Consider the following 21,830-nt stretch of genomic DNA (forward strand, 5'->3'; position numbering starts at 1 on the left):
TGCCTGCATGGCCCCAACCCCCCAGTGGGTGGGTGGCTACTGGGACATGGTCACGCCTTGATTCTCTTCCCTTCGCTGTCCTCACCATTGCTGGGGGGGTGGGAGGTACAGCTGGATTGTGCATGACAAAGCAGGACTCCACTTTGCTGTGTGCTGGGCTTTTGCCAGAGACAGCCTGGAGTTTCTACGTGCATTTTCCTTCCTAATTTCTCCATTGTGGGGGGAGGCTCTAGGCTGGGGTTGAAGCACACCCACTTTTGAGAGTGCAGAACCCCCCCTGCCTATCACAGAAGAAGGATGGGGAAGTCTGGCAGCCTTCCCTGGTATCTGCTTGGCCAGGGCTGTCAAACTGGTGACCCATCAGCCACTCAGGCCCATCAGGGGTTAATGTGCAGCTCCCAGGAACCTGCCCAGCCAATACTCCTCCCAACTGCTCCTGCTGCTGCAGTGGCAGGGTTTTCTGTGGCTGGGCAGCAGGGTAAGAGTGGGCAGTGAAAGCTGCAGCAACGGAGAAGGCTTGCAGAGGGAGAAGGGCTCATGCTGCACATGAGGTGGGGGAGCTGCACTGGTCCCACAGCATGGGAGAGAGTGGCCTCAGGAAGCCCGCATGGCGTGCACCCGCTTGTGTGGTGTGCACCCTGGGGGCCTGCGGCCAGCGTGGTAGGTGGCCCCCACCCACTCGGAAGTTGGACTGTCCCGTGCAAGGCAGAGCTGGCTTGTTGTTATTACTGTAGTCTGCAGGGGATGCTGTGCAGGCTTCATCCTTCCTATGTTCTGCATCATTAGCCGGCTGGGAGTGACTCTAATATGAATTGATCAAAAGAGGCTTTCAAAGCCCACAAGTTCCCCAAGTAGAAAGTTCCTCTTGTTGAAATTGGGTGGGTGAGCTGTGGTTTTTCCTCAGTTCCTTTGATTCATTGCCTAATGCAGGCAGTGGATAAAGAAGGAGCTCATTGCTAAGCCTAGAGATTTAGGGCAGGATTCATGCTTTACATCTTCAGAAGGCCTAGTAAACAGCACTGTACTCTCTAATCCCGAGAGCAGGTTTGTACCTGCTTGCTTCATATAAACTGGGCCAACGACGACAATTTCACATTGCGGTTGAGTTCAAAACATCCCCTCCGGGGTGAAATGTTGATTGCAGGGGAAATGTGAAGAATGTGTATTGAGAGCAAGAAAAAGGAACTAGGTGCTAAGCAGAGGCTGCAGCTGGACTGTCTGGTAGCTGCAGAGAGCCGTGCGAATTCATGCCTGGTAGGGCTCTCACGTGTGCTGTGAAATTATGTCAGGAAAGAAGTCTGCCCACGAGTTGCTAGTCCTACAACACCACGGGCAGGGCTGTTCCCAGGCCCCACTACCTTCTTCTTTGGGCAGCAGAATGGCGTGGCTGCAGAGAGAGCCGGTGCAAGGGACAGGAGTCTCTACCTTGTACCCAGCAGGATATTGTCTAAGACCTATTAGAGAACTCTGCAGGCCTGTTAAGGGGAACCCATTAACCCTGATGGGATTCATCAGGATTCATCCTGTATCCTAAATCCTGAATGAATTAGTGTTTGGGAGTTGCTGATGCAATGGCAGTTTGGCCTCTATCCAGGCATGTTTTTTGTATTTGACCTCTCAACTTCAGTGGGCTGGAGCAAGTCCTGAATAAACTCCAGGAAAATGCTTCAGCTTTCAGCCTGGCTCTTCAGATGCGTGTCCAAACTCTGAACCTCCAGACATTTGTCTGTCATTCATTTTCAGGCAGCACCTGAGCTTGACAGTCCTATGGGCTTCCCTACAGTACCAAATGATAATGCTGTTGCCTGTAGCTATAACCAGTGGTATGCCAGAGCTCTAAAGTGCATCAAAACTGCTGCAAGGTCATCTGGCTTGGCATTTAACCTGAATAAATTTAGACACTGGTAATATGGTACCATATTACATTGTAGCTGGCTCTGAATGGGGCAGAGCCCCATGTCTTGTGGATGAAAGGTATTATTGTCTGATAGATGGTAAAAACAGTAGGCTGCGAATATGTGACTTACAAAATCTTCAAACTGTAGAGGCCAGAAAAGGCTTCCCCTGGGATCCTGAAGAGCTGGTTTCCAGAGAGGCGCCTGCAGTAAAAAAAGGAGGCAAGGTCATATCAGCATCCCTGAGGAAACTTAACAAGTTTTATCCTATACATCTTACTACAAATCCTCCCAGGTCTCTGGGAGCAGGCTATGACTACAATGACTGAAAGTTGAACTTAAGGCTTGTGTCCATGTCAAGACCTGCTACTGCCAGCTTATTCAGTTTAACCAGCAGAGACCTATGCTTCCAGCACTGGTGATCCCACGCTCAGTTCCTGGGAAAGAGCCCTGTTCTACAATCACTGAAACAGAAGAGAAGAAATTAGCTTTGTGACTGTCCTTGTAAGAGGCCTTGACTCATATTTTCCCCATAAAGATGCTCAGTGATATTGAATACAAATAGAAACCCTACTTTATTGCTCTAAAAGCCAGTAGAGATGGCAGAGTGATGGAGAGGAGGGGCTACTCCTTCCTTCACACAGACCAGCTGATCACATTGTCTCTGGCGTGGAAGGGATGTTCCTAAATCATTACCTTATCTGGTCTGCCCTTGCTGGGCCACCATTTAGCAACATGTGACCTGTTGTTTTATGTCTTTTGTCTTTTATTTTCTTTTTCTCCATTTAAATATCCTCTTTCCCATCTCCTCCTTCCTTATTCCTTCCTTTCATGGCCCCTCCAGAAGCACGCTGCACACCCAGGGGGGCATGGTACCACCAGTGAAAGTGAAAACTGCAGTTCTCATTTGTTTCCCCACCGAAGCCCAGAAAGTCTTACAGTGAAGTGCTGAAGGTGGCAAACACAAACCAATGCAAAAGGAGACGTTCTCACACCATGGATTAGACTGTGAAACTCCCTGCCACTGGATCTCACTGGAATCAAAGTCTGAGCAAGTTTCAAGCGGGGTTCAGACACTCACACAGATTCCTAGTTTTTGATTTTTCATGGAAAAGTCTAAATTTGTACCCCATTTTCTAGCAGTTCTAGTTATTCCCCTCCTTGCTACAAATAGTGTCCGAGGCACAGAGATTATGCAAGTTTCTGAAGTTATCAAAGTGAGTCTGCTGCAGAGCCAGGAATTTAATTCAGGTCTAAACTCAACACCTTGTCACCAGACCTCCTCCTCCCCAGTATGGGGCACATCTCTCCCGCTTGTCTCTTCAGTATCACCTACCAGTACCTGCTGCTTGCACTATAGCAGTGTCACCAGCTCTGTTTTCACAAATCATGGGTTGCAGCCCAAACCCCAGAAACTGGTTTGAAAAACTGGAGGTTTGAAAGAACAATCACCGCTGGAATCTTTTTCTTTACCTTCCAGTTTCTGAGCTTTTAGGATCACATTCAGATTGTGTTTCTAGGCATCTCCACAATCAGCAAGCCTAGAAACGATTTCTTTTTCCCCAAATGAAAGGTGAAATTCCCATAGTCACATGACTCTAAGAGCAGGGGCTTTAAGAATAACACTTAATCTCATGAGACTCTCAAGCAATGGCAGCATTCCCAGGATTATGCCACCACCAGGTGGTTGGACCTCGAGGCCACTTTAAGAGTTTGATAAATCCTCTAGCAGGCCTAAAAAGTTGGATAACTATGCTTGCTGCAATACAGACTTGTCAGGGGAACTAAAAATTGGCAAGAGAGCCAACTCTTCTTTTAAAAGGCTTAGATATGAGTTGGGCAGGACTTCATAGGTAACAAATAGATCCATTTAAGAAGCTCTTGAATATGTTTCAAAGAGTGTTTTGTAAAGGCCACAGGCAGGTTTTAAGCAAAACATGTAACCGGCCAGTATTGCTCCCTGGGCTGAACTGCAACTCTCTCTCCCCGACTTCCCCCTTTGCACCCTGGACCTTCCTTGTCCCCGTCCCACGCTGGAGAAGGCAGACACCAGAAGTAGCTGGATGTTCACTGCTGCAGGGGGAAGATGCCATCCTTTTTTCTGCTGTTGCTATAAGCTGAACAACTTAAAAAAAAGTCACGTTTTTAGTGGCAAAAAGGGGGCAACATCTCCCTTCTGCAGCAAAGAACTGCCGGCCACTCCTTAGCAGTGCAACCCCACCGCTTCTCTGCCCGCCCTGCTGCTGTTGCTGGAGCTGGAGCAGAAATGATGTAGGGTGCGGGGGCAGGAAGGTGAGATACCCCACCATTTTCATTCAGGCACCCTCCCCTCAGCTGTGCTTGGCGCTCGTGCCCTGCTCATCCATCCACCATTACACTACTGATTTAAGGAGATTGTGAGATCACCCACAGGCATCCGCACTTGCTAATAGCCTTGCACACTTGTGTGTGCCAGTACTCACTCACTCTTTCTTTCTTTCTCTCTCTCTCTCTCCCCTCTCTGGAATCCAGGGAAAATTGCTCCCATAATTAGGCCTCCAACAGCATAAATAGCACAGGGTCGTTTCTTTAAAGTGTGGGAGCAGGTTGCAACCTGCTCTTGGTGGTATGTAAGCCGCCTGGCAGGCTGGGCTATTTGTCACTTGGGGAGTGTGATTTGGTGTAATTGCTTCCTTTGATTGCTGATTTCCACATGGGGAAGAGATGCCTCTAAGATGAGACTATGCAGGGTGGGGCACAGTCCAGAGCTGCTCTAAACAGAAGTGGCAAGGCTGGTTCTTACATGCTGTTGGGGAGAATGGGATGTGGGGGGAAGAGTATGTGCCCAGGACACAAACCTGTGACCACGGAAGAAACAAGCACTAAATATCTTGCAGATCCCCTACAAGCAAACGGATGTGCTGGTGGGTAGGTGTTTGGGGTGGCGGGGGGGATTCAGACTGAAACAGCCTTCGCTCTGCCCCTTCTGCTGCCTGGTTGCCTCTGTCTGGCAACTGGACTCGAAGTGGGCAGCGGGGAAGGAGCGGTTGGCCGCACCCGTTGGCTTCTGGAGACTTTGCTGCACCTTTTGAGTCAGACTGTTGTATGTGTGTGCAGACAAGCTGACTGTCCTTGGAAGAGCGTGTGCCTCTGTACACGTGCAAAGGCACGTGCTTACAGATGTCCCACTGTCCACGGGTGGGAGAAAGCTCAGGGTGGGAGTGCAATCTGGGGGCAGTTGGCTGCACCCCTGCAGCTGTCATCAGCAGGACATCAACACTAGTGTCCTGTTCCATGTCATTAGCCTCTCAGGTCATTTAGTCCTGTGCACCCGCGACACAATGATCTGTCTGTACAGATCCACGGGGCCTCAGCATTGCATTCCCACTGTTTATTGTCAATCAGCAACCTTCTCTTTGCTGCATTCCCTTCCCCTGCCCCCTTCCCTTCTAGACGCACTTGAAAGCCACCAGCTTGGCAGGCAGATTTCTTCCATTAAATGCATCATTGGAAGCCAAAATACCATGAAGTTCAATCAGACAGAGTCTCTTCCTTTTTCTTTAATTTAGGCAGGACACAGTAACGCTTGCAGCAATGCTGACAAGCGCGGCTGGTTCAGAACTCTGCTGACACCTCCTGCTTCACAAATCTCTTAATCCGCCCCCTCCCTGGGAGAGATTGGGACTGAATTGCTAAATAGCCCACAAGGAAAAGAATGGAGCTGGGGCATTCCCCCTTCCACGCACGCAGGGAGTGGGCGGCTGCTGCCCGACGAAGGGCTGCCTCTCGCCACTCATTCCCACATCACAGGGGGAGAGAGAGGCTTTTTCCCACCCCAGCTCCAGATCTCAGACATCTCCAGCTCTGTGGAGAGAACGTGGATCTGGGATTTGGCTCGGGCCTGTCTTCCCTGCCCATCCTGGTCCTGTGCTCTCCCCTTTGCCAGCCAAGGGTGACTCTACTGAAGACAACGGGAGTTTACAGCATTGAAATCATTGCCAGGAGGAAGGACAGAGCTCTGTCTCAACTGAGGCAGATGAGAGAGGTGGGGAAGGGCCAGTGGAGGGTGACAATAGCATCTGGGTGGCTGGCTTACTCTCTGAAGCTCATTGTGATTGTGATAGACTCAAAATCTTTGCCACCCAGTGACTAATGGGAACTTTCCCATTGGCTTTGATCTGCATGGGAACTGCAGTTCCTCCCACAGTCCCGAGACTCACTCTGAGCTGAAACAAAGCACTATATCAGCCCTGTGTGGCATTCCCTTCCCTCTGATGGAAAATTTCCATTCTTTGGCAATAATTCAAACCCAGAAATATCTCAGTTGGGAAATGCTGCTGTGGCACCTTGTGGGAGCTGCAGCTCAGCTTGCGTCATGCACCCACCCTTCCTAATTGCTTGGTATCCATATTAACACCACATCTCCTATGATGCACTGGTCTTCCAGGCAGCATTATTTAGACCTGATGCCTCATTTCATCTGCCTAATCACCACCACAATACCCTCACCACTCAGGGAGGTAGGAAAATTGCTGTCTCCCAGCCCATGACAAGGATTTGTTCACCAATGAAGCACTTGCCCAGCCCCTGCTGCCTCTCTCCCTAGGAAGTTGTCTGCTCTGTGTGTCTAAGGTATTTCTCAGGCAGCCACCCTTTCACTGTAGTTTCTTGGCATCGCTTGATCTTTTTCCTCTTACAGATAGATCAGATCTTCTCATGAGCAGGGAGAGGATGCTACCTGGGAAGCAAATCAGGCCCCTTCTATCCCTCCCCTACCCACAATTTTCACCTATCACAGGTTAATAGCACCTGCAAATTTCACAGACATGATCTTTCCTCTCTCACCACAGCCATAAAGAAGGACATGCGATAAGTCCATTTCTAACTCTGCTCGCTATGGCCCCTCAGCAGGCCTGTTCCAACTCCTCAATGCATCAGTGACATTCATTGCTCTTGTTCAGGGTCATGCAGCCAGATTTTCCACCTCTGTGAACACACTCATTTAAGTCCATTTGGATTCACTTGCCAAGTAAGATTTAATGAGAGGTAATGGCTTCCCTAACAATCCAATACAGGACACTAAGTGCATTCCCTCCATCCCCTTCTTTTATAAGCTGTCAAGTTCTCTGATAGGATCAGCTCCTTCAAAATCTGTAGCGATGCTTCTGATTCATGGTCCTGTAATAGGTATCTGTTTGCAATCTCGCATGCAGGCTCCCAGCACTGGGCCAGCATGGTCTGCAGGGCAAGCACCACATACAGATCCATTCAGTGGACTGGCTGGTGGTGGTAGGTGGCAATGGCAGCTGCAGGTTGCAGTGGGCACATAGATTGAGACACAAGTTGCACGGTGAATCCCACCAAGTCCCACTTGCAACAATTTCGGCATCCACTCTTAGTGAGCCAAACACCCAGTGGGCACGTTGCTCGGTGCTAGGGAATCCCAGGGAACCTAGGGACACTTGAGTAGCACAAAGCATGCTGGGCTGCATGCTGTCATCAGCCACCCACTGGCAGAAAAGCAGCAGTGCATTCAGTCGCTGACTAAAGCCAGATTGGAAAGGCAATGTGTGTACACGCCAATCCCACCCTTTTTCTGTTCTGGGACAAATACAGGCACAGCTGGTCCCGGGACAAATGCAACATCTATTCATATCCTCAAAGAATGGAAACATTCGGTTGGGATAGACCTTTGTTGAAATGTTCACTCTGCAGAGCTGGGTAAGAAACGTTTTTCCTGTCCTGCAAGAAGAATTGCCATTTCAAAAAATGCCCCTGCCCTGAAGGGAGACACCAGGGGAACATCTCAAAGATAATCCCAAAATAATTCTGGACTGGGACCAATTCAGTCATTTTCTTTCTGCAATTGGGAAGCATTTTGTTTGGGGTTTGAAATTTTTTGTTTTTTTACTATAAAGTAACTTAAAATTTAACACCTAGTTAACTTTTAGTTAAATTAAAATAGTCACCTCGAATCCAAAATAAACTTTTTTATTTTGAAAATGTTAAGAGGAGCCATTTCCACAGCTCTGACATTTTTTTTCCAACTAGGAAATGTATTAAAACCAACCCAGGCGCTCAAAAGTCTCAGTTTCAATAATTTGACATGTTATGACACAAGTTTTTATTAAAAAAAAAACCCCATGAGCTGCTCTAGAGGCCTGGTTTTCACTTGCACCAATGCTCCTGTGCCCTGCGGTGGAGCTGAGGCTTGTGCCACACTGCAGAGGTATAACTAGGGAGTTTTGCACTTTGAATGGTGGCAGCAGCTGGTCTCAGGGCACCAGCCAGGTTGGCAGTTGTGATGGCTGGGACAGCAGCAGCAGTTGCCATCCTTGTGCCCTCTCTAGGATGCTGCTGAGGCTGGAGCAACGCTCACCCACCCCTGGTTATAGTACTGTGGCACACGGCCCATGTCACAGGGTAGGGTGAAGCTTCAAGCTACCCATGCATCCTCCCATTTCTGGACAATGCTAAGGGGATGAAATTATCTTTCCCCCCAGATTAATTTGGGCAGCGCAAACAATGTTGTTAAGGGAACAACACTACCTGGTAAGCCTGGGTGAAGTGGCTAGTATTTGCTTTGGATTCAGATTCGGCTGATTCGGGGCACAGTGATTCAATTTGGCCTATCCCCCGCCCCTCTCCCAGCCCGGCAATGGCTGCCCCGCCCGCCCCAGCTCCCAGCACTTGGGGGGAAAAAAGCCCCGGCTCAGCAGGTGCTGCTGGGCGGGGGGCCATCCCTAGTGCCCCCTGCTGCATGGGGGCTCTGTACGAGCCCCCTCCCCTTCCAGCGCCCTTATGGGTTCCTACGTGGGCCAGCTCCAGCCCTTTAAGGAAAAAAAAAACCCTTGAAGAAACCCCGGGATTCACCGCTCCTGCTGGAGGGGGCAATCCCCACTGTCCCACGCCATGTTGGGGGCTCTGCACAAGCCCCTGGAGCCCCAAGGCTGCACCAGGAGTAGAAAGTCCTGGGGCTTTTCTCAGCTTTTATTTTTCTTAAAGGACCAGAGCCCTGGTAGTCGGGGCAGCCGTGGGGGTGCTGGGGGGCTCGAGAAGAGCCTGCCATGCAGCGTGGGGCAGTGCAGGGCAGCGGGGATCACCCCCCGTCTGGCAGTACCCAGTGAGCACCGGGCCTTTTTTTTAAAGTACCAGGCTGGGGCAGGCAGGGCAGCCATGGGGGTCTGGGGGAGCAGGCGGAGGTCGGGGGGGCTGGCAGGGGACCCCCCCATTGTCCCCTCTCCCACCCCTAGTACTTACCGGCTCAGAGTGACTGCAGCTCCCTGCTGCAGCCACCGGGGACTGCCCAAATCATCAAAGCCCTCTGAATCTTTGCCAAAGATTCGGAGAGCTCTGAATCGATTTGGACCTTTAAAATGGTCCCCTGATTCAATTTGTATTCAGAGATTCGGCCACCGAATCGGGCCGAATCTCCTCTGAATCGAATCACCACCCGAAGCTTCGCACAGCCCTACCACCTGGAATCCCAAAAGGAAGCCAAACTTTTCCAGCCCTAACGCATCCCAGTCTGCACATGGGGAAGTCTCCTTCATGCACCTGTGGCTTGTCTACATTGCACTGGCCATGTGTCCCGCTACCATACCCACCCACGCATGCAGACATGCTCTGAACCTGGCCATTTGCCAGCAAGGTTCATCTCCAGTGGTTGCTTTCAGACCCACCAGAGACCAAGGGCTCAAGAGCAAGTGCAGAGGGACGGGATCAGAGTAGCCTCATATGGGTTCAGAGGGTGGCTGTGGTTGGGGTGAGCTCAGACTCCTTGCCACAGGGTAGGCAAGACCTGTATGCTCCCATAGCTAAAGTGCCTGAGTACCTGCCCAGGCTGCAGGCTAGGCTTGCCAGCATGCTGTAAACTCCATGGTGCCAAGGCAGCACTGCTCTTGGGGCCTGAGCTTAATTAAAAGTACCACAGGTATATCCAGGATATTGCCACCACTACTGTTAATGCATTTTATCAATGAGTGGTTGAAGCAAAATACATAAACCCCACTGGGAGCAGAACCCAAGGCTCTCCCCTCCCACCAGAACACCTGCCTACCTCCACTGCAGACTCCAATGCATTTTGCACTTATTTCTGCTCAGTGGCTCACCTTTGACATGAAATGAGGCCTCAGACTAGCTTGTTCAACAGCTTGGTGGTTGGGGTACAGTCCTGGGAAGAGGGTGATGTAGATTTAAACCCCATCTGGCTGAGGAGGATCTAGAATTCATGTCTTCTATTTTTTTGGGCAATGCTCTAACTCCTAGGCTGTCGGGCAACCTGCGTGTGGGTCCTCCTCTCGGTTTGAATCCTGAGATGATGGAGGCACATAATGTGAGCCCCGAGGGGCAGGAGTTCACTTCTGAGCCACCATCTCTTAATTGGCTGCCTGCAAGTGACTCCTTGCTCAGTGCATACATGCTCTGGAGGTGCCTAAGGGTGTCCATTGACAGCAGAATGGGAGAGGAGCTTTGTGTCTCCCCAGGCAGAACAGGATTGCACTCCTGAAGTAAGAGGCATACTTTTTAGACAAGTGGTTGCTTAGGCTTTGAAGTTCAGTAGACAAAGCAGGATCTGGGCCTCACAGTCCAAACCCTGTACAATTTCAACTTCATTTTTTTTCCCTGGGAAGGAAAAGAAAAGATGCATATGTTCCCTAATGCTTTTGTGAAACTCAACCCTTCCCAGCTGTCCCATCCTCCAGATTTGCACCGCACAACACGGCACTGTGGGTAAAAATGCTGCAGCCAATGTAAATCCCTGTGTAGTTAAATAACAATAGGAAATTTCTCTTGTACTGAAGAACAGGAGAGGGGCTAGGCACTATCAAAACCCATAGGAATAGCACTACTCTCTAAAGACAGGGAAATGTAAAACATGATTACACTGTACTTGTACTTTATAATATACTCTGGTTTCTAATATATGGGGCAGAGATGTCACAAGTATGTCACAGAAATCCCTAAAGTCAATAATGTAGCAGCACTGAGTGCATCTACACATTCAATTAGTGTGATGCAATAAACTCCAGTACAGTTTGCACCAGAGTTAATAGCTCCTGGCCACATCATCTACATGTGTGCCTGGGACTGCAGAAGTTTGAACCAGGGCAGAGCAACGCCAGGCTGGCAGCAGGCTCAGGGGTCAGCCCTGGGCTCTGGGTCATGGCTTTGGGCAGCAGAGGGGCTGGCTGGAGCATGAGCGCGCCCAAAGAGTGGAGCCATGTGGCTAAACAGCAGGCAGGCATTTACACACACATTTAGGTGCAGTTATTTTTGCTGCCATAAGATATTACTCGTCCCCAACAGTACTATCTTACAGCAGCAAAAATTAGTTTGCTGCAGTCTGATACCATCACGCATGCAGACTGTGACACTTTACACTGCAGAAAATTAGCCTACTGCCTCCTGAATCTGGGGGGGCACCTGCAGAAGCTGATGACAGCGGTGGTCCTGTCAGGGGGGCACCAGCCCTACCAACAGCAGCGGTGTCAGCCATTGGGGGGGCACCTGCACCCCTGTGCACCTCCTACCAGTCACCTATGATCCACTCTATCCCAGAAATGCAAATGCCCCATAATACAGAGCAGCTGTCACAGCAAGACCTGTGTCCTCTAGCCCCAGTGACTGTCACTTATATATATATCAGTGCCCCATAATGTAGAGCCAACATGCCACACATATATCAGTGCTCTACAACATGTCACTGCTATGCCACAGAAAAGCTGGTGCTCATTTAGGGTAGTGCTGCTACATCACAGAAGGATCAATCCCTTGTCAGGCACAGTTTAGGACCGAGAAAGGTCAATGTTGCATAGCACAGCCCTAAGCACCACAGACAGATATGTCAGTGCCACCTTAGAGCACAGATGCCTCTCACAAATGGCGTGCCACGCAAAGCAATGTCGGCACATTTGTGCCCCGGGTGTTAAGGCTCAGATATACATACCTGTGCCCCACAAGGCAGCAATGTTATCTCAGAACTGTCAATGCCTCATCACACTGTACTGCAACATCACAGAAATCTCCGTGGGCCACAGTGCGTTTCAGCAGTAGTAGTGCCACTGACTCGTTCTAGAGCTGTTCTCACAGAGCTGGTGCTTGGTCCCTGCTCCTGCCTCGTAAGCTAGTGAAATGGGGTGAATTATCCCTTTCACAAGAGGGGAGAGGGGAGGACACTCCATGTGCATGTCAAAAGAGGGGACAGTCTCAATGCCTCCAATGACACCAGAGATCTGCCGACTACAGACATCAGTAGGGTGGTCATCATAGGGGACATTCCGGTTTTCTGTTACTCTGTCCCCAAGAGAAAAATAGAGGACTTAAAGGCATCAGGTTTTATATCAATAGAGGACAGAGGACAACTGGACTGTCCTTTATGATGGCCACCCTAGACATCAATGGGGGCAGCAGCCCCCACCCTGTTAGGAGGCGACTGCTACTGACAGCGCTTAGTGTACATTTATTGCCTCTTCTGATTGTCATATACCCCTCTCCACCTCCCCTGTCCTGTTTCTTGTCGCCTGCCCTTCTCTAACTTCATTCTTGCTGTAAAGGAGCTGTCTGGGAGAGGGACACACTTTTCTGGCCTGTTTGTAAATCAAGGAGCACAGTATGGACCGGGCTCCTGACAGGTGCTTCCGATGTTACTGAAACACAAGCACATAAACTGCAAGTCCCTATAATAACTGCCCCCCGCCCCAGCAGGCAGTGTACTGGCAAGTGTACCAGCCAGCAGCTGGGACAGGGGCTGATCTTGCCATGTGTACCTTGAAGCAAGAGAGAGGCAAACAGCACAGAACACCTGCCCTCCATCACACTCCCTTCTCCTGGCACCAAGGGCTTGTGTTTGGATTCAAAGCACAGTAACAATGAGTCAAACACATTTCAACATGTTGTTATTCCCAAGCCGACTTTCAAGATCCTCTTTCTATTCCTTCTGTACTGATTGCCCTTGTTTCTCTTGGCTCCCGGCTCTGGTTTTTCAGGGTTCATTAACTAGAATTTATTAGCTCCTTTAAACAATCTTTCCTGCGAAGGGAAAGCAAGCAAGCAAGACAAAGCTAGAAAGACAAAGCTAGAAAGAAAGGAAGACTATTTTCTAAACTGTTTCCTATGAGTGTCTGGTCCCAGCTCTGAACACCCCCTTCCTGAGGGAACTGGCATAGTCTTCTTGGGTGCCTCCGAGGCTATTGTGCCTTTCCCCCTCGGAGTCGCTCTGCTGTCAGCTTTGAATACAGTTTCCCTCTCTCTCCCTCCAAGGCTGGAGGCAGGGAGGAAGCACGAGGAGCCAGGAATGCAGTCCCTGCTGACAGACAGCTGTCAGGGAGCCCCTCCTCAGAGGGGAGTCCCCGGATATGGTGCTTCTTCAAAGTCAGATGAATTGGAGCATCTGCTCTCCCTGGAAGCTCCCTGGGGCTGTGGCACTGATTGTGCTTATAACACCTTTGTTCTGATGGGTTCACAGCGAAACATTAATGAGCTTTGGCTCACGGCACACCTGAGTCATTACCCTTGGCTTTTACTGGCAGGGAAACTGAGGCATGAAAAGGGAACATGAATTGCCCAAGACCACACAGTGAGCAACAGCTGAGTCAGGAAGAGAATTCCCGACTCCCAGGCCAGTGCCACGGCCACAAAGCCATCTTTGATTGCTGGTGATAAATGATCACTCTGCTGCTTCCTGATACAATTTGAGTCACAGGGAGAAGGTGGGACGATGAGTGAGAACCTGGCAAGCTACTCCGCCGTACAGGCTGAACGCAACTCCAGCACCACCACGGACAGCAGCCAAACCTGGTCTCCTGCTGCAGGCCCACCTCATGCAGCAGCCTCCGTGCTCCACGGTGGCCAAATGCACTGATGCAGGGAAGTGTAACACGCTGCTCCACAGTGCAACCAAAATGAGCAGCACAGCCCGATGCAACAAGCCGCACTGCTCTGGAGGACAGCGCAGCTGGAGATACGTCACCACTGTGCAAATGAGCGTAGTCCGCTGCAGCTTAAAAAGCGGGTCAGCCATTGCAGCAGAACTCAAAATGTCGTGTCGTTGGAGCTAAAGTACTTCCATATGGCCCTCCCATTGGGTCCCATGTACTTCAGCCAGTAATCCTGTGGGCTGTATCTCATGCACACAGCAGTACATGAGACTTCCTGAGCCTCATCACATCATCAGTAGCCTCCTAATGTCATCAGTCACTCACCTAGAATTAAGATACTGGGCGTTTTTATTCAGAATTTGTTGCACTGCTCCATTGGTTGTTCCACCTATGTCCTGCCCCTCTTTTTTAGTCTTTTGTGCTCATTCTCTGGCTCTGCCTTCCTATCCCCATGTTCCTTTTCCTCTTCCTATGTCGCCCAGCACTTTCCCTCCCATCATTCGTTTCCTTCCCATCAAACCTCAGAAATAGCCTCAGGTCACCCTGGCAATGCTGTTCCACACACACTGGCCCTTGTATCCATGTCAGTCTCAATGGCTCTAATGAGACTTCCTGCAGGGGACACGCTTGCAGGCCTCTGGCTGTAGGAATGGAGTCCCCGTGTGCAATAAACGGTTGGCTAAGAAGAGATTGTCATTAAAAATGAATGAGAGGTGAGGATTTTTAGTGGTATTTTTTATTGGACCAGCTGTACAATTGGGAGCTTCAGGCATCAAGTGCCCTTCTTCAGGCCCAAGTTTAGACCTGAAAATATCGTGTAAAATCCTTGCCTCTCACACATTTCTTGGACCATTTCTTGAACAACACTCCAACCACACATTAAAAATGAAGAAACATCACCGAGGAGGTGTTGGTTCAAGACTTTAAGATGTGTAATCCTTTCCTGGGCAGCCACAAAGCCTCGATGTGACCAGCTGCTTAAAGCAGAGTCACCAGAAAGCCAACAAGCGAAGAATCTGGCACCGAGACACAGGAGAAATTAGAAATGAGCAGAACACAGTGAGCAAGAAGAGCAGTCAGAGGGCATGTTACATGGGTGGAGGGAGAAGAGGATGGGCTGTCTGTGACCATTAGAGGGAAGAGACCCAGGAGACAAGACAAATAGGTGCATCCAAAAGCCATGGAGTCAGGTGGCAGCTGCTAGGGATATCGGTAAATATATTATATTACACTTGATCTTAGCCCACGTGACATTGCCCCCACACACATCATAAAGCTGCTAAAAAACAGAGCATAAAACCACTCAAAATTCAGGCCAAATTCACATCCAAAATTGGGAGAAAAAGAAATCTAAAATCTACAGGCATTTTATTTAGGTATTGTTAAAGCTCCTTTCCATTTCAAACCAGAATTTTCAATTAACTATTTTGAATGAAAAAGGACATGTTGGGTGGGGAGATGGGGAGTTAAACCAAAGGGATAAATAATCTTCAAATGAATATTTTGTTTCAGCCCAAATGAAACATCTGGGGTTGACCCAAAACAAAATTTTTCAATTTTCTCTCTCGTCTGGCTGCAAAGCCTGAAAAAATTCTCTTTCAGTTCAACTAGACTTCATTTTATTTTTATAATATTTTGGTTTGACCACCAAAATGCGGGTGGAAGTTCACCACAGGTCCCAAAGATATCAAGCGTGCCCAAGAGAATTCTCCACTGTCCAAACAGGATGGATGATCCCAGATTTTAAAGTGGTCTGAAGATCAGAGAATTGTAGAAGCACAGAAAAATAGGGATGGAAGGGACATCTGGAGGACATCCAGCCCTCCTTCCTGCCTGAGGCATGATCATCTCTATCCAAAATATTCCATGCAAGTCCTTGTCTAACCTATTACTAAAACCACACAATCAGCCCTGTTGCACGCTGGGAGCCAAGGTCTATAATCAACCCTCAGTCATTCTGCCCCACATCCATTTTCTCAGCCCCCCAGGAATACACCCCATCCAATCCCATTATTAGTTATAAATTCATCCCCAGCCTCCAGATAAATCCTGTCCTTCTGCCCCATCTGTTCTGCCTCTGACCCCCCTCTACCAGGCCTCGCTGGGCAGGCAGTAATAGGGATCTCTTCTTTCAGGCAGCGTATTTCTAGAAGGGGAAGCAGAACTGCTCTAAGTACTTCAGCGCTTTCATCAAGAAAGGGGGGAGCTCTGCCTCTTTGACTAGTTGCTCCTCTCCTGATTGGGGGGCAGGGCTCATTAGGGCAGGCAGCCAATTAGTTTCTCCCCCACCCCCCAAGCAAAAATTAAGATGTGTGCCCTTTGCTGCCCCCTCTTGTTCTTTAGGCATTTTTCCTGGGGCTGCAGCTCCTTTTGAGCCAGCGCAATCTGCACCCTGGATAATCTTCATTGTCACACTGAGTACATGGAAGGTTTGTAAAACAAGTGGGAAAACAGGAGAATTTATCAGTAGTATTAGGGGTGTGCGTGTGCACACGTGCGTGTGTGTGCATGTATGCGTGCATGCACATGCGTGTGTGTAAAATTGCCAATTCTTCTTCCACTTTTAACTGGGATGTTTTTTAAATCCAAGTATATGTTTCCCTGAATGAGGAACTGTGATCTTTCGAAACACCCAGCAAAATGTTCTTAAACAACTTCCAATTACTTTTCATATTTTCCTGTTTAATTTTTTCCTCCCAATTTCTTTCGCGCAGAATTATTTTTGGCCATGGGAAATTGGCCCCTTCTAAAAGTTAAACATATTCATATATTCCCCGTTACGACTATATTCTGTTTGCTTATAACATGCAATCAGGTTATAATCATTTGCAGTGAGGCAGCCAGCAACTGTGTACAGGAGGAGGCTGAGTAAGAGAAGTCATCCTGTTAGGACATAATAAAATATTGTGTCCACATTTTAAATAGGACAAGGAAAACCCCAAGGCAAAGAGCTGCAAAACTAATACAAGGCCTGAAAAATCTGTCTTCCAGTAAGAAACCTGAGAAACTCAGTGTCTTTAAGTTCCCCACGTGGTTACAGTATCAGCATGATTTTGGCATGGTCGATAGAGTTCTGCAGGGTGAGATGATTTCTGATATTGGAGGGCATTTAAGTTAAACAGGCAAAGGCATATACATATCTGATGACTAGAAGTCAAAGCAGACAAACTGATGCGGGAAATCAGGCAGACATTTTTAACTATCAGATGCCCAATTACCAACGGCAGTTTCAGTCCAGACTGAGTGTGTCTTTTTCCAAGCTCTGCTCTTGCTCAGTGAAGGTTATGGTCTGGATGCAGATATCCATGAGTGAGGTTCTTAAGCCTCTATTATGCAGGATGGTCAATTAGATGATCATAAAAAAATCCCTTCTGGCTTTAAAAATCTGTAGGGATCCGTGAACCTTTTCAGCTGCCTCTTTCCTTACTCTCACTAACTCCAGGAGTGAACAGCTGTGAGTCCTTTCTAGAGAACTGCTGCACTGTTTTGAAGATCATGACATTTCGAAAAAAATAAATGAAAGGTATTGGTTTGTGGGCTTCTCCTCTGATGCTTTAACCTTTAGGTAATGCTGCTTGCCCAGCAGCGTATATGCCCGTGTGCGTGTGTAAATTCAACCCTATATAAACACACCAAATTCAGGGGCATGTGAATTCCTGTTCTTTGGGAAATCCCAATATTTGGGGGTAGGGAGGGGACATGTAAAAAATTCAATATTTCAAAATTTCCTGTGAAATGAAAAAGTTGAATGAATAAAAAAGTTGTATTTCAGAAGCATCAAAACATCTCCTTTGGACTTTTCTATTAGAGTAAAATATTAATATGTAATATATATAAAACCAGTATGACAATGAATATCTCAGTCTAATATAAAAGTGCTTCAATTTTATTAAAAGTGTCTTTTCCAATGAAAATATATTCTGTTGAAATTCTCTGCCCAGCTCTAAGATTAAGCATGGCACAAGTAGCCATAGCAGGGGCAAGCCCTCCAGATGCTGCAAGGAATTATCCTTAGAGAGTGACATTCAACTTGGGCAACGGGCTACGCCATTAAAACCCTATTTTCAGGGTTTACCTGTGATGTACATGGCTTCTATGCTAGCCCTTTGCAAAGGGTTTAATTTGCAGAACATGTTGCTTGGCTTCATCCACTCCTGGCCTCATGGTGTTATTTTTCTGACAGCATTGCTATAGCTGGGCGAGTAGGAAAGGGCAATTTGCATTTTTACAGCAGGATCTCACCACCTTCAATGCAGCCTAGGATTTTTCCTGGGTTCAGATGTCTACATTGCCTCAGCCTCAGTCTCAGAGGTCCTGACCTGCACTCCTGTCCCCGTGCTGCCATTCTAATTTCAAACTGATAGGAAATCCAGAAAGCAAAGGGCGGTGAGGGGATGCGTATGGACAGCAAGGTGAGCAGAGTTGTGTGTGGGCTGCTTTTCTTTGGGTTAGGATAGGCACACATAGTGTCTCTGATTCTGCTCTGCTGATCTTGCATCTTTTACAATGACTGATGCCAGGGGCATTACTCCTGATTTCCATGAAGGGAAAAAAATGCAGCTCCTTCTGACCTGATTTCTCTCTGCTCCTCACTGATGCCACTTTGGTTTCCTTTGTAATCCATCCCCCCTCCACCCCGCACATCATATCACCCCAGAACACGTTATGCTGTGTGTAATAACACCATACTTACAGCTCCCCCAGGAAACGCATATGATGAAAAGTGTTGGGCTGCAGTTCGCTAATGTTGTTCATGCTCAGATCACTATGGGAGAAGAAAGACAGAAGCTCTGATCAGTCATTATTGGCGGCTTGCACAGAATAAACCACTCCCCCCCGAAACAGTCTCTGTGCAGCACCCATTCTCGGAGGAGGAAAGAGATGCCCTTTTGGAAGGCATCTCAGACCTAGTATGGCCAGGAGAAATTCCCTCTTAGCTCTGCCTGGCGACATGAGTGCATAAAGCAGGATGAAAGAAATCCTCACGTTAATGAATTCTGTGTCCTTCTGTGGCATCTTTCAAGTGAACTTCTCAAGCACTCCCCGGATTCTGAAGGTGCCAAAGGGTTTAGGGCCCTGTTCACTCTTGCAGAAATGAGAAGCCAGTAAAAGGTGTGGAGCATCTGGTCCTCACCATTACCTACACTGCCCCCTCCTGGGAGACCCTGTTAAAGAAGCCAAACACAACTGCCCTGCAGGGCAAACCTGGGAGGTGAGAGCTAATTGCTGGTCATTGCTTGCAACCTGGTGAACGAGCCCTCTCCAAATGGGGAGCAGCTGTGAAAAGGTGCAAGGCCAAAACCAAGGGGCCTGCAATTTGTTCCACTTTAAATTTGGCGGCAAAGGTCATGCCATTCTTTACATAGAAACTTGTGTCTCTCCAAGGCCTTTGGCTGCGGCTTGGGTTTAATACCTGACATGTCCCCTCTCAGGGGACTCTGTACCTCATTTGCAAGGCAACAGACTTGACTGATCTAGTAGGTCTTTGTCTCAAAACCTTCGTAACATCATGTGCCGTACATATAATTAACAGTAGCAGCCCTGCCCTCTTGAACAACCCTGCAATAACAAAACAGTGTTTGTTATGATATAAATCAAGAGCAAGTCTGTGCCTACAACTGTATGTTTGATCCTTGCTCTTAAAAAAAAAAAAAAAAAAAAAAAAGGCAAACAGAAATTGCTGAGGCCCAGGTCAGGGCTGACATGGCTAAAAACAACTGGGAGCTCAAAGGTGGGGCAAAATTCTCATGTGGGCATGAAGTCGAAGGTGAGATCTCGTATGGGTGCAGAACAAGGCACTGGGCTCTGGACTTAACAGGATGCATGCAGGGCATGAATGTCCTCCTTAGAGTTCATCCTTCAGACTAGATGCATATACATATGTGCTTTCATACACACGTATCACCCAGTTCCTTATGTGGCGGGCCAGTAGGGGGTGCTCCTGCGTTGAGCCACCCACCTCACTGCACCCGACCACCTTCCAGGCTCCAGGTGCCTCCCTGGGGGCGCCTCGTGTCCGGCTGACCCCCTTCCTGGAGCACACTCGCTAGCCTGGGGGTAACGTAAGCTGCCACCACCCCAAGAAGGGACTCTCTTGGCCCCGTGTCCTCAGGGAAACACAGGCCTAATAGTCCTACGGGTACTCGACCCAGCACAGGCACTTGGGGCACTTCCCCAAATCGGGGGCTGAAAAGGCAAGTCTCCCTTAGTTCACAGACCTAAGGGGCCTCTTAAGCATAATTCAGACCCACCCCTCAATAAGTCTCCCACACCGGTCACAAAGGAGAACTTTATTGATTACAGGGGTAGGGTGAAAATAGGGTACAAGATAGAGCAATATCATAGAAATCCCATAGAGCAAAACAGTCTGGCTGAGGTAGCCTTTTGATCATGCATCTGAGTTACTGCCAGCTAGATATCTAACCAGATCTCAGGTAACTTATTCACAAGCATCATACCGAGGCTGTTGGAGATCCCCTCTGGAGGCAGGCTGTTCCTCGCTCATGGGCTATAGGGGAGAGAGCCAGTTTCAGATGGTTTGGCTCCTCTCTGAGTCCCCCACATGGCTGCTGCCCCCTCCTCCTGGGCAGTCTTAACTTATATAGCCCCTGTGACCTCATTCACCCGGTCCAATGGAGGCCAGCACCTGTTGGCTGTTGGCCAACCAATTTGAAATACATCACTAGTTGCCGGGCAGACTCTAGCCCCCCAGGTAGAAGCCCCTCACCCAGGTAGGTGATACCAGTCCCGTAGGCAGAGGGAGCAGGTTTCCCCCCTCCCTCAGGAATGTAGCCAGGTCAGTTTATCTAAAGAGAGAGGGTAAAGGTGTGTCTCCTCTGCTGGGCCCATCCTCATCAAATTGTCACAGCACAGAGATGTTGGGAAGAAACACAGGTGGCTTCCTGCCACACTTCCCCCCCTCCTTTAAAAGTTTTGACACCTAGCTTTACAGAGCTATGGATACAAGCATGCTTTGTTTGGAAGTGTCGCCTTTCACACCTAAAGAGAAATTACACAACACATAATACAGATCCTAACAATAACACATATAAAACATGATAGCACATTCAGGAACTCCCCCACCAGAGCTCTCTCAGGCGGGTCTGAGTCCATCCAACTCGCTACTGAGAGTCCTTTCGTGACAGGGCATCTGCTATCACATTCTGGCTTCCCTTGATGTGTTCGACCGTGAAACTGAACTCTTGAAGCTGCCAGGCCCATCGTTGAAGCTTGGCATTGGTGTTTTGCATTGTCAGCAGCCACTGCAGTGGGGCATGGTCTGATAGGACGGTGAACTGCTGCCCCCATAAATAGGTCCTCAGCTTGTTCAGCGCCCAGACAACTGCCAAACACTCCTTCTTGATAGATGACAGGTTCTGCTCCCGAGGGATTACCTTCTGGCTTAGGTACACCACAGCCGGTGCTCTTGTAAGAGTACAGCTCCTAGTCTTGAGTCGGAGGCATCCACAACCACAGGTGCCTCGGTGGAGGTCAAGGCAACTGCCTCCGGGTACCGAGTTGCGAAATCCACTAGAGTCAGGATGTATTTCTTCTGGGTTTTATGCCTCAGAGGGCCCACAATGTCTATCCCCACTCGTTGGAAGGGTTGATCAATGATAGGGAGTGGCTGTAGGGGAGCCTTTCTCTTGACCCCACTTTTGCCCGTCCGCTGGCATGTCTTGCAAGATCGGCAGTAGTCCGTCACATTCTGAGCAATTCTGGGCCAATAAAAGTTCACCTGCGGCTAACGGCACATCCATTCCCTGCCCATGTGACCAACACACGGTAAATCGTGAGCCATGGAAAGCAATCGTTGTCTGTATTTACGAGGTACTATGATCTGGCGATGCGGCTCCCAGGTCTCAGCTTGGTTCTTTGGTGCCCAGAATCGATAGAGAAGTCCTTTATCCCAGACCACCTGTTCCCTCTGCTCTGGGGTGAACTCAGTCTCTTGCTCCTGAGCCATCTGCCAGAGGTCCTCCAAGCTGGGGTCCTCTAGAACCTCCTGCTTGAACTCCCCTTGCCCGGCTAAGCAATCAGCAGGGAGTTCGGGTGCTCCTGCAGGGAGTGCACCTTC

The 21,830-nt window shown here is 48.9% G+C and overlaps 1 protein-coding gene across 1 annotated transcript in view; it reads right to left on the reverse strand.

The window, feature by feature from the left end:
* LGR6 (leucine rich repeat containing G protein-coupled receptor 6) overlaps positions 1 to 21,830 on the reverse strand; it is a 203,768-nt gene that overhangs the window by 121,949 nt on the left and 59,989 nt on the right. Inside the window, exons 2-3 of the mRNA XM_019546369.1 lie at positions 18,447 to 18,518; positions 2,028 to 2,099 (exon numbers count right to left, since the gene is read on the reverse strand). Of these exons, the coding sequence (XP_019401914.1) occupies positions 2,028 to 2,099; positions 18,447 to 18,518 (144 nt within the window). The remainder of the gene's footprint in view (positions 1 to 2,027; positions 2,100 to 18,446; positions 18,519 to 21,830) is intronic.

Source organism: Crocodylus porosus, unplaced genomic scaffold (genome assembly GCF_001723895.1).
Source record: "Crocodylus porosus isolate Cpor-Errol unplaced genomic scaffold, CroPor_comp1, whole genome shotgun sequence".
Lineage (NCBI taxonomy): Eukaryota > Metazoa > Chordata > Crocodylia > Crocodylidae > Crocodylus > Crocodylus porosus.